Consider the following 13574-nt stretch of genomic DNA (forward strand, 5'->3'; position numbering starts at 1 on the left):
GAGAGGGGGGGGGGGGACTCTTCCCTGCGCAAATTTGCGCAGGCTTAGGAATTCTAGTGTTAAATATTGTATTCAGTTTTAATTTATGGAAGAAATTATTTTAGGATTTTGCTTTGTAGGTTTTAAACAAAAACTAAGTTTGAAGCAAAAAATGGAAATAGTTTAAGTTATCTTTTTTAAAGTCTGATTATAAAACCTAAAAATGAAAAAAAGAAAGCAGTTGGTAATTTGTTAAAATCTTTGAGGGTCGGTATCTGCTGTTTTACCTGTCCCCGCCCCACCCTATTTACACCTGGATCAGGTGTTTTGTGATTCTGAAGATTCAGAATACTTCTAAAATGTATTAAATTTTCATGTTGCTTTCATGCTCCACAGCTCAGCCCCACATCATGATCCCACCACCACCATACATTAAAGATTTTTTAAGGGTCTAATAAAAACTTTTTTTTTTTCTTTTCAGCTTGCCTACAATGGTCAAAAAAGAAGAACAAAGTAAAATATTTTTCTATTTGTGTTTTGTGTAAAAATAAATAAATGAATTAAAAAAAAGAATCAATTAAAAATGTGTTTATAAGATATGCTGTTGGAAATGACTGTAAAATTGAATTAAATTATTTAGTATGAACTTTTAAAATAATATTTTAACATTTTAAAGATGTTTTTGCAGTGATTTCTATGTTAAAACGACTAAAATAATACATTATTTGCGACGAAAGGGCGTGTTCCTGATGCGTAAGACGTCACGGACAAGTTGCCCTCCTATTGGTCTATTTCCCATAAAGGCCTCTTCTCATTGGCTGATCGTCCAGTTGTCCCTCCCTCCTTCCTGGACGTTGTTCCTGTTGTGAGCTGCCGTGTCTGACAGGCGAAAGGCTTCATCCTGAAAATGGAAACGTGGACTTAGGCGGCGCGTGAGGCTCGGCGCAGAGAAGCGGACATGAATTTGGCCGCCGTGGCCGTTTACGCCGTGGCCGCGGGGCTCCTGGTGGTGGGCCTGCGGGAGGTCCTGACGGGCTTCGAGGAGAACCGCTGCAGCATGACCTACATGTTCGAATACCCGGAGTACCGGGTGAGTTTCTCCACACTGACCCCATGGCTGCTGCCATGTTGGGGGTAATTACAGGTGCCAACACTAGAAACCGAATCAGTTCAGATTAGCTGAAAGAAGCCGGATTATAGGAGCAGAATTCAGACTATGATCCCTGAAGCTTCTAAGGAGATCAGCATCACCTGACACGTCCAGGTGAGCAGAGCTGATCTATGACTGAAGCTGATCAGCAGGTTTCCAACCAGTCTGATGGCATGTTTATTAACATTCTGATCAGTATCTGAGTTTATTCAAGTCATTCTGTAAACTATCCGATTAAAGACAGATATGTTTTAATTATTCATAAATATGACTAATTGACAGAGATTGATTATCAATCATTTTTTGCCATTATGTCAGCCTATCTGATTTATTTTATTTTGAAAGGAAAAATTGTGGGTGTGTTCTGAGGAAATTGGATTGTAACATTTTTTCTTTCAATGTGAATTGAAGAAAAACAAAAGAAAATACTTGTATTAGGACAGTTTTCTTTAAACTTTGAGCTTTTTTGACTCCTAAAGTGAAAACTGTGAAGGTTGACAGAGATGTCAGATTTCCGAACACAAACTTCTACTTGATTCATGGGAATTTGATGCAACAATTATCTATTAGAACTATAATTGTGTATAATTTGTATGCTTTCTTGGAATTTTTATGACTACTTGGTAGTCGGCGGTGGGAGTATCATGGTCTGGAATCTTTAAATGAGGTCAAAGGTTAACAGCAGGAAAGGTTTGGATTCTATCAATAAAAGTACTAAAGTTGTAGGTTCTTCTGTCCATAGAGTCAGGATTCATAGATCTTAAACCAGCGGTCACCAACCTCTTTGAACCTGAGAGATGCTTCATGGGTACTGAGTCAAACAAACGGCTACCATTTTTAAATAACACATTTACTCAGTTTGTCTTTAGTTATACATTATTAATAATGAAACTCCTCTATGTGAAGACACTGATTTATCACCATAATTATCAACAATGACAACAAGTTAGCAAACAAATATGAATATTTAGAACTTTATTGATCTTAGTAGTTATATTTTCAGATGATTACTATGTTGTACCACGTTTTTCAATTATGTAATGCTAAAGAAAATCAACTTACACCGTATTAAACAAATTTTGTCACATTTTGAACTAATGACCAAATCTGCAGCATTTTTAATTAATGATCTTTGACCTGGAATAGGTCAGAGGTCACCTAAACTTATCTAAAGTTCATGTATCATGACCATGTTTTTAAGATGTTTTCTTTTTTTCTTAAATCTATGTAAATTGATACATTGAAAGTGTAATTTGAAAAAAAATGGCATCAGAATAAAATGTAATTTTAGACACGGTTCACAACTGAGTTGTGTTATTTTTAGAAGAGACCTGCAGGCACATGTCTCACCGGCCTTAAACAGTAAACAGACCGGCAAGTTTTTGGACAAAAATTGATGTTTTCCTGACACTCATGTTGTGTCGCCTTTGACAAACCGTAGCTAGGATAGGCTCCAGCAACCAAGTGACCCCCATAATAGAAATATTTAATTCATCCCAAGCTGGGAAATTTGGCTTTAATTAAATGATTTGGAGGTTGTTTCTGAGATCTCTCCATCTTAGTGCACTATAAAGGGCGTTCACCATTTCATAGCAAAACCTGGATATTTCCCAGAAGTCTTTGCAAAAAAGCAGTGAGCATCAATGCTCATTTAACAAAAAAATAAAGGTACATTTATTTTATACAAATCATCCAAGTTTTTTTTGTTTTTTATCAGAAATTTGTGTATTTATAAATAATCTTCGTGGAATGTTCATCTTTATTAGGTTTTTATTTCAGCAAATTTGGCGTTTAAGAATTTGGTTAAAACCCAGGACGCTGGATGGTCTCATATTAGTCTTTTAGGGGTATTGAGGGATTTCAGACGCAGCTTTTGTCTTCCTTTTAGCATGTTCCTAAAACTGTGTCTGCGTTTCTTCACAGCGGCTGGCGCTGCCTCGCCGTGTGGCCAGAATGTACCCAGCGTACGGGCTGTACCTGTACGGAGAGGGTCTGTACGCTCAGGAGACCCAGGCGCTCAAGCTCACCGGCGCACCTGTTCTCTTCTTACCTGGGAATGCAGGAAGTTACAAACAAGGTTAGAAGAACAAAAAACATGTTTTCTGTCTGAAATAATGCAAGAAAAAAGACTTTAAAACTTGAAAATCAAAAGGACAGACGCTAATGAAAATAATATGTAATAGTCCTGCACAATATATTACAAATTTATCTAAAAAGACAGCCTAAATTGCGATAAATGGTTATCATAAATGTTTACACATGCATATTTAACAAATTAAATAAAGCTCTATTTACATTTGACCAATCGGATGGACCTCGACTTCTTCGTCTTTCATGTTAGATACTCGCCTCTGATGTAGACGTGGGTCTTTTGGAATATAATTCATGTTCTGTTGAATTTATTCAAATTAAACCGATGCAGTGAAATAGAAATTATGTATTAATTGTCATTGCAATATTAATCACTCATATCGCACATCGCAAGTTTTATTGATATTGTGCAGCCCTAATATGTAAGATTTTAAACCATTTTGAAACAATAATAAACTTGAGTAGAGTTAAATCAACTTTAAATTAGAAAAAAATTGTAGGTTTTGCTCTAATTTGAGTAAAAATTGTAAAATAACTAAAAAAAAGTAAGAAAATTGAAAAAAATTGGTTAAAAATATATATATTAAAAAAAATGTAAATAAACATATATAATATTTCTGAACCCTGTATGCTATGCGCTATAATATACTGGAAATTAACTGATTAAATCTACATATGAAGCTCATTTCAGGTTCGGTTTTGCTAAAAATCTCCTTAAATCCTTTAAAAATGCATTTTTCAGATGATTTCATGTATGTAGTGACAAAGTTGTGCAAAATTTCTAGATCGTGTTTTAACTTCTAAAAACTTTTGGACTTGAAGTAAAGATTTTAAAGAGAAATAAGCTGAAAAAAGGACACTCTTAATCGTGTTTGTCTCAAAAAAGGATAAAAAAAACAACGCTAAATCCATCTCTGACTGATTCTAAAAACTCAAATGAACGTTTTGGAGCTGATCTTTCAGTTTCAGCTTCATGAAGTCGTGTTCTCCTCGTGCAGCTCGCTCGCTGGGATCTGTGGCCTTGAGGAAAGCTGAGAACATGGACGGCGGTCTCCACCTGAATGTGTTCACCGTGGACTTCAACGAGGAGCTGGTGGCTCTGTACGGCGGGAGTTTGTTCAGACAAACCCACTTCCTGCACGAGAGCATCAAGGCCATCCTGCGGCTCTATAAGGTCACTCACCGTTTCTAGGAACGTGTCCGTCTTCTGATGGTTCCAGCGTGAGTTGGAGGAACTCATGCGGCATGTCTGGTCTTGCAGCACCTGAAGGCCCCCCCTCAGAGCGTGGTGCTCGTAGGTCACTCTATGGGTGGGGTGGTGGCCCGAGCCCTGTTCACTCTGCCCCGCTTCAACACCCGCCTGGTCAGCCTGATCATCACGCAGGCCTCGCCGCACCAGGCTCCGGTTCTGGCTCTGGACCCGTACCTGCTGGGTGAGCGGCGCCTCGTCCGTGTCCGCTGACGTGCTCGAGCTGCGGTGCCAACACACCTTTTGTTGTTTTTTTTTCTAGATTTCTATGCTGCCGTGAGGAACAGGTGGGTCAACCAAGCAAACAAGCTGAGGAATGTTACCGTTCTCTCTGTTGGAGGCGGTTACCGTGACTACCAAGTCCGCTCCGGCCTCACATCACTTCCGTGTCCCTCAGAAGACTCGAATAAGTTGTCATTGGTGGTACGACCATTTACTTTAACATCCAGTGACTTTTTTTGAATGACATTTTGACTTTGGTTAAGGATGATGTCATCAGTGGTGTTTCTGCAGGTAACTGCTGTGCCAAGGACTTGGGTGTCCACTGACCATCTATCTATTGTTTGGTAAGACCAAATACCAGTGGAGATGTTTCACAGCATCATATATTTTTAAAGGAATAAGACACCGTTTGTTTGTCTTTAGGTGCAAAGAGCTCGTTCTAGCTACCGTTAGGGCCTTTTTTGACCTCATCGATCGGGAAACCCGACAGGTGAGGAAACGCTGTTGTAAACGACAGACGCAGATGTTTCAGAAACTGGTCTCCAAAAGGTTTTTTATTAGTTCACAGAGAACCAGGAGAGGAAAGTGGCCGTTCTGAACCATCATTTCATCAGACATCCCGCCAGATTTGTGGAAGAAAGTCCAGAAACAGCTTTCTCCATTCAAGGTCAGCAGAACATCACGCAGGAATCTTTCAATGACAGCTGTAGACACACAAACATGAAGGGTCAAATCACAAAGTTCTACAAATAAATGAACCTTTTGCATAACAGAAATCCCACTTCTGCCACCAGTGTGTGTGTAAAGAAACCTTTCAGTAAACATTTCAGCTGATGTCCTCCAAACACTTGCTGTTTTCATTTCATTTTCATTTCATGCTTTTTTTCTTAAACAGCACTCAATAAAAACACGTCTCAGTTCTGCCATGTTTGCTCGTAAATTTCGGAGCCAAACGCAACTGTAGCCACGTTCCTCGAGTCTTCCTGTTGAACTTAACAGTATCTTGAGATATTTCAAGCTTGTAAAAAACCTCTGGGCCACTTTTTCCCCCATCAAAACATGTTTACTAATTAAAGTTACTATAACCAGGTCAGTTCACAAAGTAGCCACCAGGATCCTGGTTCCAAAAGCAAAACTGTAACCATTCACGCCAAGTTACATTTCAAAAATAACCTGCGATGAATCCATGAAGTAGACATCTTAAGTAGTCAGAGAGGGTCCCGACACATATCTCTGTGGGACTCCTAGTTATACAGTGTTCCCTTGTTGCATTCTAAGAATAACCCACAATAGATAGAATCCACAAAATACGATTCAGATGTTTTAAGGCGGTAAAACTCCTCACTACACACTTTTTACTCTTTTATCAACCGGACGTAATCCGGAGGAGGATGATGGACATCTACAGCCAATCAGGACGCAGAACACAATTAACAGCAATACAGCGAGGGAACATTGCAGTGGAGGAGACATTCTGACTGACCTGTCCTGGTCGTGTCCTCACAGCCTCCAGACCTTTTTCTCCCACTGGTCACATTTTCACAAAGGCTGAATTCTGTCAAGACTCAACCGAATCTGAGAGTCACATGATCACAGGTTTCATCCTCAGTCTTTAGTATTAAAGCTGGAAGTGTTCACCTTTTGCAGAAACTGTGACATAATTTTGGGAAAGTTCTCAAAACTGAATACAAAACAATTGCTAAAAAGACTTTTCAACTTAAACTTTGCTAGAAATGTTTGTACTTAACAAAAACACAGATCTAAATGGTTATCAGGGTCTAAATTGTCTTGTTGTTGGAAAGTTCCGTTAAATTTCTACGGGTGTTTGTGCATTTGTTTATTCATTTACATAAAGGAGCCAGTGTCCTGTAGATCAACCGTTCTCCTCTGTTTCCCAGATATTCAGGAAACAGGAAGTGAAGTGAATACCCTGCGTCTGACCTACACCACACCGAAGGTACCAGACTTCAAACTGATGATCCATGTCAAACTGTTGCTCAATGTTTGATCGAGAGTCTAGACCAGGTAATGAGGCTTCATGCTCTTCCTGACAGGAAGGACAAGTGAAGAACTTCGTGTTCGCCCTGTCGAGTCGCAGGAAGGCCTACAGCCACTTCTACTGCCGCAGCAACAACCTGGTCAGTTTGAACCCCCAGACTCGGCTGTGGCTTTAACAGAAATGCTGACGGATCACGTTTGTTTGGCAGGAGACGTCCAGTTGGGTGTTCGGCTGCGTTCGGAAGAACGGCTCTTCTTGGTAAGATGGAGACCAGCTTGTAGAAGACCCGTTTTCTGCTCGTGCTTCAGCAGTTTGTCTTTCTCCTCAGTGCGAACCCGGAAGATCTCTCTAAAGGAACCGAACTTCTACCTCCATACAAGGTGAGTCTACCGGAAAAGTTCTCCGTTTGATCTGCAGCGGAGCAGCTTTTTCACTGCTTTTTTTCGTTCTCAGATCCTCATTCTGAGTCTCCGTGATCTTTCTGCGTTTTCTCACCTGGTCGTTTCTGCCTCAAACATCAACGGAAAACAGGTGAGTGAGCAGATTCCTGTCCATCACAGGGAGAATTTAATTTATCATCCAGTCAGATACATTTTTAGTGTGGGTGTAACGACTCAATCGTAATCTGTGATCCAATTCCCTAAAATGGATCTAGGACCAGACAAATACCTGGTACTGAACAGTGCAGGTGAAGTTTTCCAGATTCCTTGTATTTTTCAAGATAATAAATTAAATATGTGAACAAACAAATAATTAAACAAGAATGAATGTCAAATCTATTCACATTTTAGTTTAATAACATTATTTTTCCACATCAGAATAATCCAAAGGGAACATTATTAAAACATTCTACTAAACTATATGTCCTATATTGATCATTGATTTATAATATAAATCATCTGAGTAATCGATTAATTACTTTACTCTTTTTATTTTAAACTTCTGAAGAGACGTTTGTGGTCCATTTTCCTGATTGAATTTAATGTAATTTCCATTCATTTAAATAAACTCAATCTGAAAATCCAGATCCAATAAATGGCGTTTCAATCTGATAATCCATTGGTGCCACATTTAGGGAGGTAATCCCGGATTACTGACTACCTTCGATCTCTGTCGTGTCTGAGGAGCATTTTGTCAGAATTAAACACACTTGAAGGGTAACACAACAGGACAGTTGGAGGCTGACTCCACTCTCAGCCCAGATCTGAAGAATGCAAAAAAAAAAAGGGGGCGAGCTGAGCGGGGGAGGTGTGGTTTGTATTGCAACTTTAATCAATCTACTGTTTTATGGTTCTATATTCAAGTTAAATGACAGCACAACAACATGGTATATGATGATTAAGTGTTTTCCTTAGTGCATGTGTCACAGCAAAAAGAGTCGGAATGTGAGAATGTGAATTTTATTTCATAATTAACATTTTAATGGCTTTTCAAATATATATATATATATATATATATATATTAACATTGCAACTTTTTTTGCAACTTTTCACAAAACTGCCGCAACATCAGGTGTCTGAGGCCGCAAAAATCTGCTACAAAATTCTGTAAGCTCTGATTTATAGAAGTTAACAGACAAAAAAATGAATTTACTGTTTGGTTACACTTTAATTTTTAGCACCTGCTGCAAAAACGCCTTACAGTCTGAAACCTGTCAACAGCTTTTTTTTCTCATCTGTTGGAAGAAATATTGTGAAGACTGAAAGAAAAGTCCTCCACGGACATTACTGTAAACGCGATAAACAAACGTGTTAGCATTAGCAAGCGGGTTTCTTCTCACACAGGTCCATGCATGTGTGAACCTCCTTAAAGTCTCCCTCGGATCATCTTTTCATCTGTTTTCAAAGCGGTTTCAACAGTGGTCTTTTAATTATGATTATGCAGTGTTTAGCTGTTTAAAATGTTAAAAATCTGTCGTCTTCTAGGACATAGTTTCTGCAGAGCGGCAGGAGTTCATTAGCAATTTCTCCAGCTAGCTTACAGCCCCCCACAACCACAACCTAACGTTTCCAGAGTAACAAAAGTCGCTATCAATATTTGTGTCATATTTTATCCAGGTCAGACGAGGAAATTGAAGACATTCTTGGATTTATTTGTCTGCAAGCGCATCAGAATGAAGTGGAGCAGGAAGCTTGTGTATTTAAATCCAATTTTAACCCAAATTTTCTTTATATATGACCTCCATCATGAGAAAAAGGCCACAAAACCATTTTAAAAACACCAAAACACAATTTTCTTAGAAGTTTTGCTATGATCTAAAGACCCACTTCAATCTAGATGTTTTCTTTGAGTGAAATGACAAGTTATATCAGATTCACTTATTAGAAGTTTGTCTTTAGTTCACAGTGGAGTGCGAGTGGCAGAGACATCAGTCGGACTCTCAGACTCTGACGCTCTCCGTTCCTCACGTCTTCTCCTTCGGTGAGTCTCTCAGATGTTGATCTGAACCTCCAGGTGAAACTCCGACGTGTCTCTCAGTCTTTGGATTTCTTCTTCAGGTTTCACCTCCAGTGACGTTACGGTAAACTCCTCTGGACTTCTGCACTACATTCATCTGCAGCACTTTCATCAGGTAATCTGCACCGCTTCCTCAGCTTTTGCTGTCCGAGTCTCCTCTAAAGTTCTGTGTGTCTTCAGGCCTACCAGGCTTTCAGGATTAGCGTCATCAGTCAGTGTAAAGCTCAGAAAGGTAAGCTGGCTTTTGCAGCCGCAGACACGTATGCAGGAACTCCCACGCAGTGATGTGTGTGTGTGTCTGCAGACAGGTTACCCAGCGTGTACCGGATGAGGGTCCCCTGGTTCAGAGAGGACTCTCTGACCTCCGTCAGGTGAGCTACAGTGGTTGTTCTCAGCTGCAGGCTCACACTCAGACATCTGAATTCACGGTCGATGCGTGTCTGCAGTGTCCCATCAGTGACGGAGATCTCAGGGATGCTGCACACCAGTCGTCCTGACAACAGCTCCTCAGGTGTACTCCTAGAGCTCCACACTGCCCCCAACTGCCAGTATAAGGTACAGCTGCAGCCCACCTTCTCACAATCCAGATATTTGTAATTATTTTAGAAATAATCATCATTTCTCCATCTGGTTCAGGTTTCAGTTAGAAGCTCGTTGCCTAAAGTGCTGGGACAGGTACGTCTCCTTTGGAATTGAACGTTTCTTTTCTCAGTTCTGCTTTTGTATTTTCTAAACTACCGTCCCTCGTGTGGCAGATCTTGAGATTCTGTGGCCCCACGCTGCCGGTCTACACCGCTGTAACGCTGCTCCTGGCCTGCAGGAGGCAGCTGTCGTCCATCCTAAAGAGGAGGCGAACGGTTGACATGAGCCAGGCGGTGGCTGCCGGGCTGCAGCCTCACAAGATCAACCTGCCCGTTTACGTTCTGCACGTCTTGTTCTGGTGAGTCAACTGGGAATTAGAATGAAACTTTTACGAAGTTCTTTGGAATTCAGGAGATCTTTTGCGTCTCTTCCAGCTGCAGTCAGTTTCAGGAGGTCTGGTCTAGTCTTTGGCTGCCGCCCATGGACACAATCCCTCCATCATTCCCCGACGGGATGTTTCATGAGGACTCGCCTCCAGCTGAGGAGTGGCCTCACCTCCTGTCCCCTTTGCTTTACGTCCTGGGGGCAGCCGTGGCGTACTGGGGCAGCTCGCTGCTCCGCCTCCTCATTCGTCTGCTCTCTCTGTTGCTGGCTGCTCTGCACAGGTCGGGCCCTAAAAACACTAAAGATCTACCTGAGATGAGTATCTCACCTGTTCGGTTATTTTCTGCAGGCCGTCTGTGTCTGGAGATTGCGGCACGATGGGACCGCGGGTCCAGATCCTCGTCGGTCTCTGTCTGACTGTTGTGGGCGGAGCTTCCTGTGGGGCGTTGGCAATCGCTGCTTCTTCTCTTCTCCACCTTTACAGAGTGAAACTCTTTGTATTTATAGTTTGAATACCATGAAAAATCTCTGAAAACTTGATAATTTTTAGAGTGCATTTCCAGTACAGGAAACATTTGAGATTTACAAGACAAATGTTTGCATGTAAAATATTAAAGGAGGGATTTTTATTGATAAAAAAAGTAATAAGCAACACATTTTCTTAAAGACCCTCTCAGCTATATTTGTAAAATTGTTCCTAGTGGTCTTTAAATTATGATTAAGTCGTTTTTTTGTAGCTAAATTATGAAATCCTGTGTCGCTTTTAAGACATTTTTATGCAGATCTGAAATGTTCTTTTTGGTTGTGGCGCAGAAGTAAGCTTAGCTAATTTCCCAGCATCCCTTAGTTTACATTCTCTCCTGCAAGCAACAAAGGCCTCACAAGTACAAGCTAACATCAGCATAACAACAAGAAAGCTGCACGGTTTAGAGCCAGATAGCTCAGATGATGACATTTAAATTGTCTGCTCTATTAGGTGTTTGATGTCCCCCAGGATTTTTTTCTATCCATATTTCATGTTTATGAACAATTTATAAATATATATATATATATATATATATATATATATATATATATATATATATATATATATATATATATATATATATATATATATATGAACCAAAGGCTTTATTTTGTAGTTTTTTAAATGAAGTTTTTAAAGAATGGAGTGTTCTGCCACCCTATGATCGGTGCCTGTTTGTGTTCATAATGTAGTAAAACAACCTTTTGAGGTAAATTTGAATAATTAGTTTGTGTTAAATAGGAGCTGTTGCTGTTGCATGAATCCATGACGGTTGTGTGTTTGTGGCTTTCAGGTTCTCCGGCTGGAGATGACAGAGCGGTATTTGAGTCACATGCTGAATCTGGTAAGACTCGAAATCTGAAATCTGGGCTTTGAGTGACGTGACATCTGGAGAAAATTTTTTTTTAAAAGTGTCTTTTTGTGGATCTCTGCAGGCACCACAGAAGCACAAACAAACTGAGAATGGCACAGAGTCATCCAGCAAGTCTAAAGCAGGCAGTGGCGCCCCCCTGCTGTCTGAGTGTGCCCTGCAGGAGGTAAGGGACGACCTGGAGCTGCACCTCAGCCTGTCGGCGCTCTTCATGCTTCCTGTCATGCTCAGCGCGCCCTCACTGCTCCACTGGATCCGCAACCTGAGGTATGGGGATCAACTCAATCGCACAAAAGGCCTAATCCAAAACACACCTTAAGTCGCAGGCCGAACAGGATAAATATTTATTAAATGCACTAAAACGGCATTTTTAAAACTTTGAAGCCATAACTTTTTAACATAATTATGAACTAGATATATAGCATTACCTGCGATAGTGCTAGTGTGAATGCTGTAAGCTGAATTTGGCTGAAGATGCTAGAGCTGATAGCTGAAAATGCTGAAATTGATAGCTGAAATCACAGAAGATATTAGCTGAAAACGCTAAAGCTGATAGCCAGCTAGAATATTAGCTAAATGCCAAATTATCTTAAAAAAAAAAAAGGTTAGCCATAGCATCTTGCATGTAGCCAAAGAAAATAGCTAAACTTCAAAATAGCTTTAGAAACTGAAAAAAGTCTAACTCAGACAAAAAAGCTAGCATGTAAACATTAGCCTAGCTCCAAAATTGGCTAAAAAAAACTGGAAAAAAGGCTAAATTAGCCAAAACAGCTAGCATGTAGCTGAAATATTAGCTAAACTCCAAAACAGGCTAAACAATCTTAGTAAATGCCAAAATAGGCTAAAAAGCTAACAGAATGCCAATTTTAAAACTTAAAAGTGCAACTTGTTTGCATAATTATGAATAATAAAAAGGCAGGAATATTATTCCGGAATAAATCAACGTAAACATTAAATAACTTTCAATATTTTACTCTCCATAAAAATATATTTTGTCAAAATTATACAAGTTAGAAATGAGCTCAAGATAACATCTGATCATTAATAACAACAACATAAAATGATCTGGAGGTCCGGACAGAATTCCGGGCCTTGACTTTGACACATGTGCTCTAAATACTGACCAAATTCTAATATTTAGATTTAATATTTTCCGTTTCAAATTAGACTTTTTTTCCTAATTGCTGCAATCACAGATATTCCTCTCATCTGGACCCCGACCCCTGTTGGCCTCACACTGTGCCTCTGGTTATCGTGAACCTGCTGCTCATCAACTGCAACACCCTCAAGCTCAGCAACAGGTAGGAGCTCAAACATCAGCCCATCCTCTGTAACGTGGTGGCCTCCTAACGCGCGTCCGCTCTACCACAGCAAACTCCTGCCTCTGGCCTCCCGCCTCCCCCTCCCCTTGGCCGTCACCATGGTGACCTTCTCCTCCCTTCACCTGTACAGAGTCACCCACTTCCTGTCCGCAGCTCTCATCCCGCTGGGCTTGTGCTGTCTCCTCTGACGGCCTTCAGCCCGCTCAAATGTTACCACCAAGGGTCCTGGTCTTTGGTGTCAGTCTGCTGGATGTCTTCAAACCAGTTTTGCCTTTCTCTGGGGGTTCTGGTGGGGTCACCGCGCCGTAAACTCTAACACTGCCTGCAGCCCGGCAGCGAGCTGGACTGCATCCTCAGCATCGGCGCTCTGCCTCACCAGCAGCAGAACTCCAGGAAAAAAACATCCAGTGAGACCAACTTTTCATTTTTACTCAACGACGACTGTTAGATTACATTCCCTGAATGAAAAGTATTTCACACAAATGAGAGAAAACGAGTGTAACCGTGCCTTATTGGAGGCTGCTGTAAATCTGAAGTTGAAGTTGTTTAGTTGAAAGTGGTGCCATTAATAACACAATATTTATTTGTCACACAAACTGCCTTCAGTTTTTTTGGTTACGTTCTTAGAATTGATGGAGTTCATTCAAGGAGTGTGGATTTATATTTGTTTTACGTTTGGAAATATTTTGACACTTGCGCTTCAGAGTTTCATGGATATTTGATACCTTTTAATCGAATGTTT

At 40.4% G+C, this 13574-nt stretch overlaps 1 protein-coding gene across 1 annotated transcript in view; it reads left to right on the plus strand.

Annotated features, from left to right (window-relative positions):
* Nucleotides 1-800: 800 nt before the first annotated feature.
* pgap1 (post-GPI attachment to proteins inositol deacylase 1) overlaps nt 801-13574 on the plus strand; it is a gene marked incomplete in the record, with an annotated part of 14178 nt that continues 1404 nt past the window's right edge. Inside the window, 26 exon segments of the mRNA XM_024286834.2 lie at nt 801-1069; nt 3053-3206; nt 4219-4394; nt 4482-4653; nt 4732-4892; nt 4983-5035; nt 5115-5181; nt 5253-5358; nt 6590-6648; nt 6746-6829; nt 6899-6948; nt 7019-7070; nt 7144-7221; nt 9030-9111; nt 9189-9262; nt 9328-9379; nt 9452-9518; nt 9594-9702; nt 9784-9822; nt 9903-10087; nt 10164-10394; nt 10463-10598; nt 11433-11483; nt 11575-11777; nt 12707-12811; nt 12882-13566. Of these exon segments, the coding sequence (XP_024142602.1) occupies nt 938-1069; nt 3053-3206; nt 4219-4394; nt 4482-4653; nt 4732-4892; nt 4983-5035; nt 5115-5181; nt 5253-5358; nt 6590-6648; nt 6746-6829; nt 6899-6948; nt 7019-7070; nt 7144-7221; nt 9030-9111; nt 9189-9262; nt 9328-9379; nt 9452-9518; nt 9594-9702; nt 9784-9822; nt 9903-10087; nt 10164-10394; nt 10463-10598; nt 11433-11483; nt 11575-11777; nt 12707-12811; nt 12882-13020 (2817 nt within the window).

Source organism: Oryzias melastigma, linkage group LG21, assembly GCF_002922805.2.
Source record: "Oryzias melastigma strain HK-1 linkage group LG21, ASM292280v2, whole genome shotgun sequence".
NCBI lineage: Eukaryota > Metazoa > Chordata > Actinopteri > Beloniformes > Adrianichthyidae > Oryzias > Oryzias melastigma.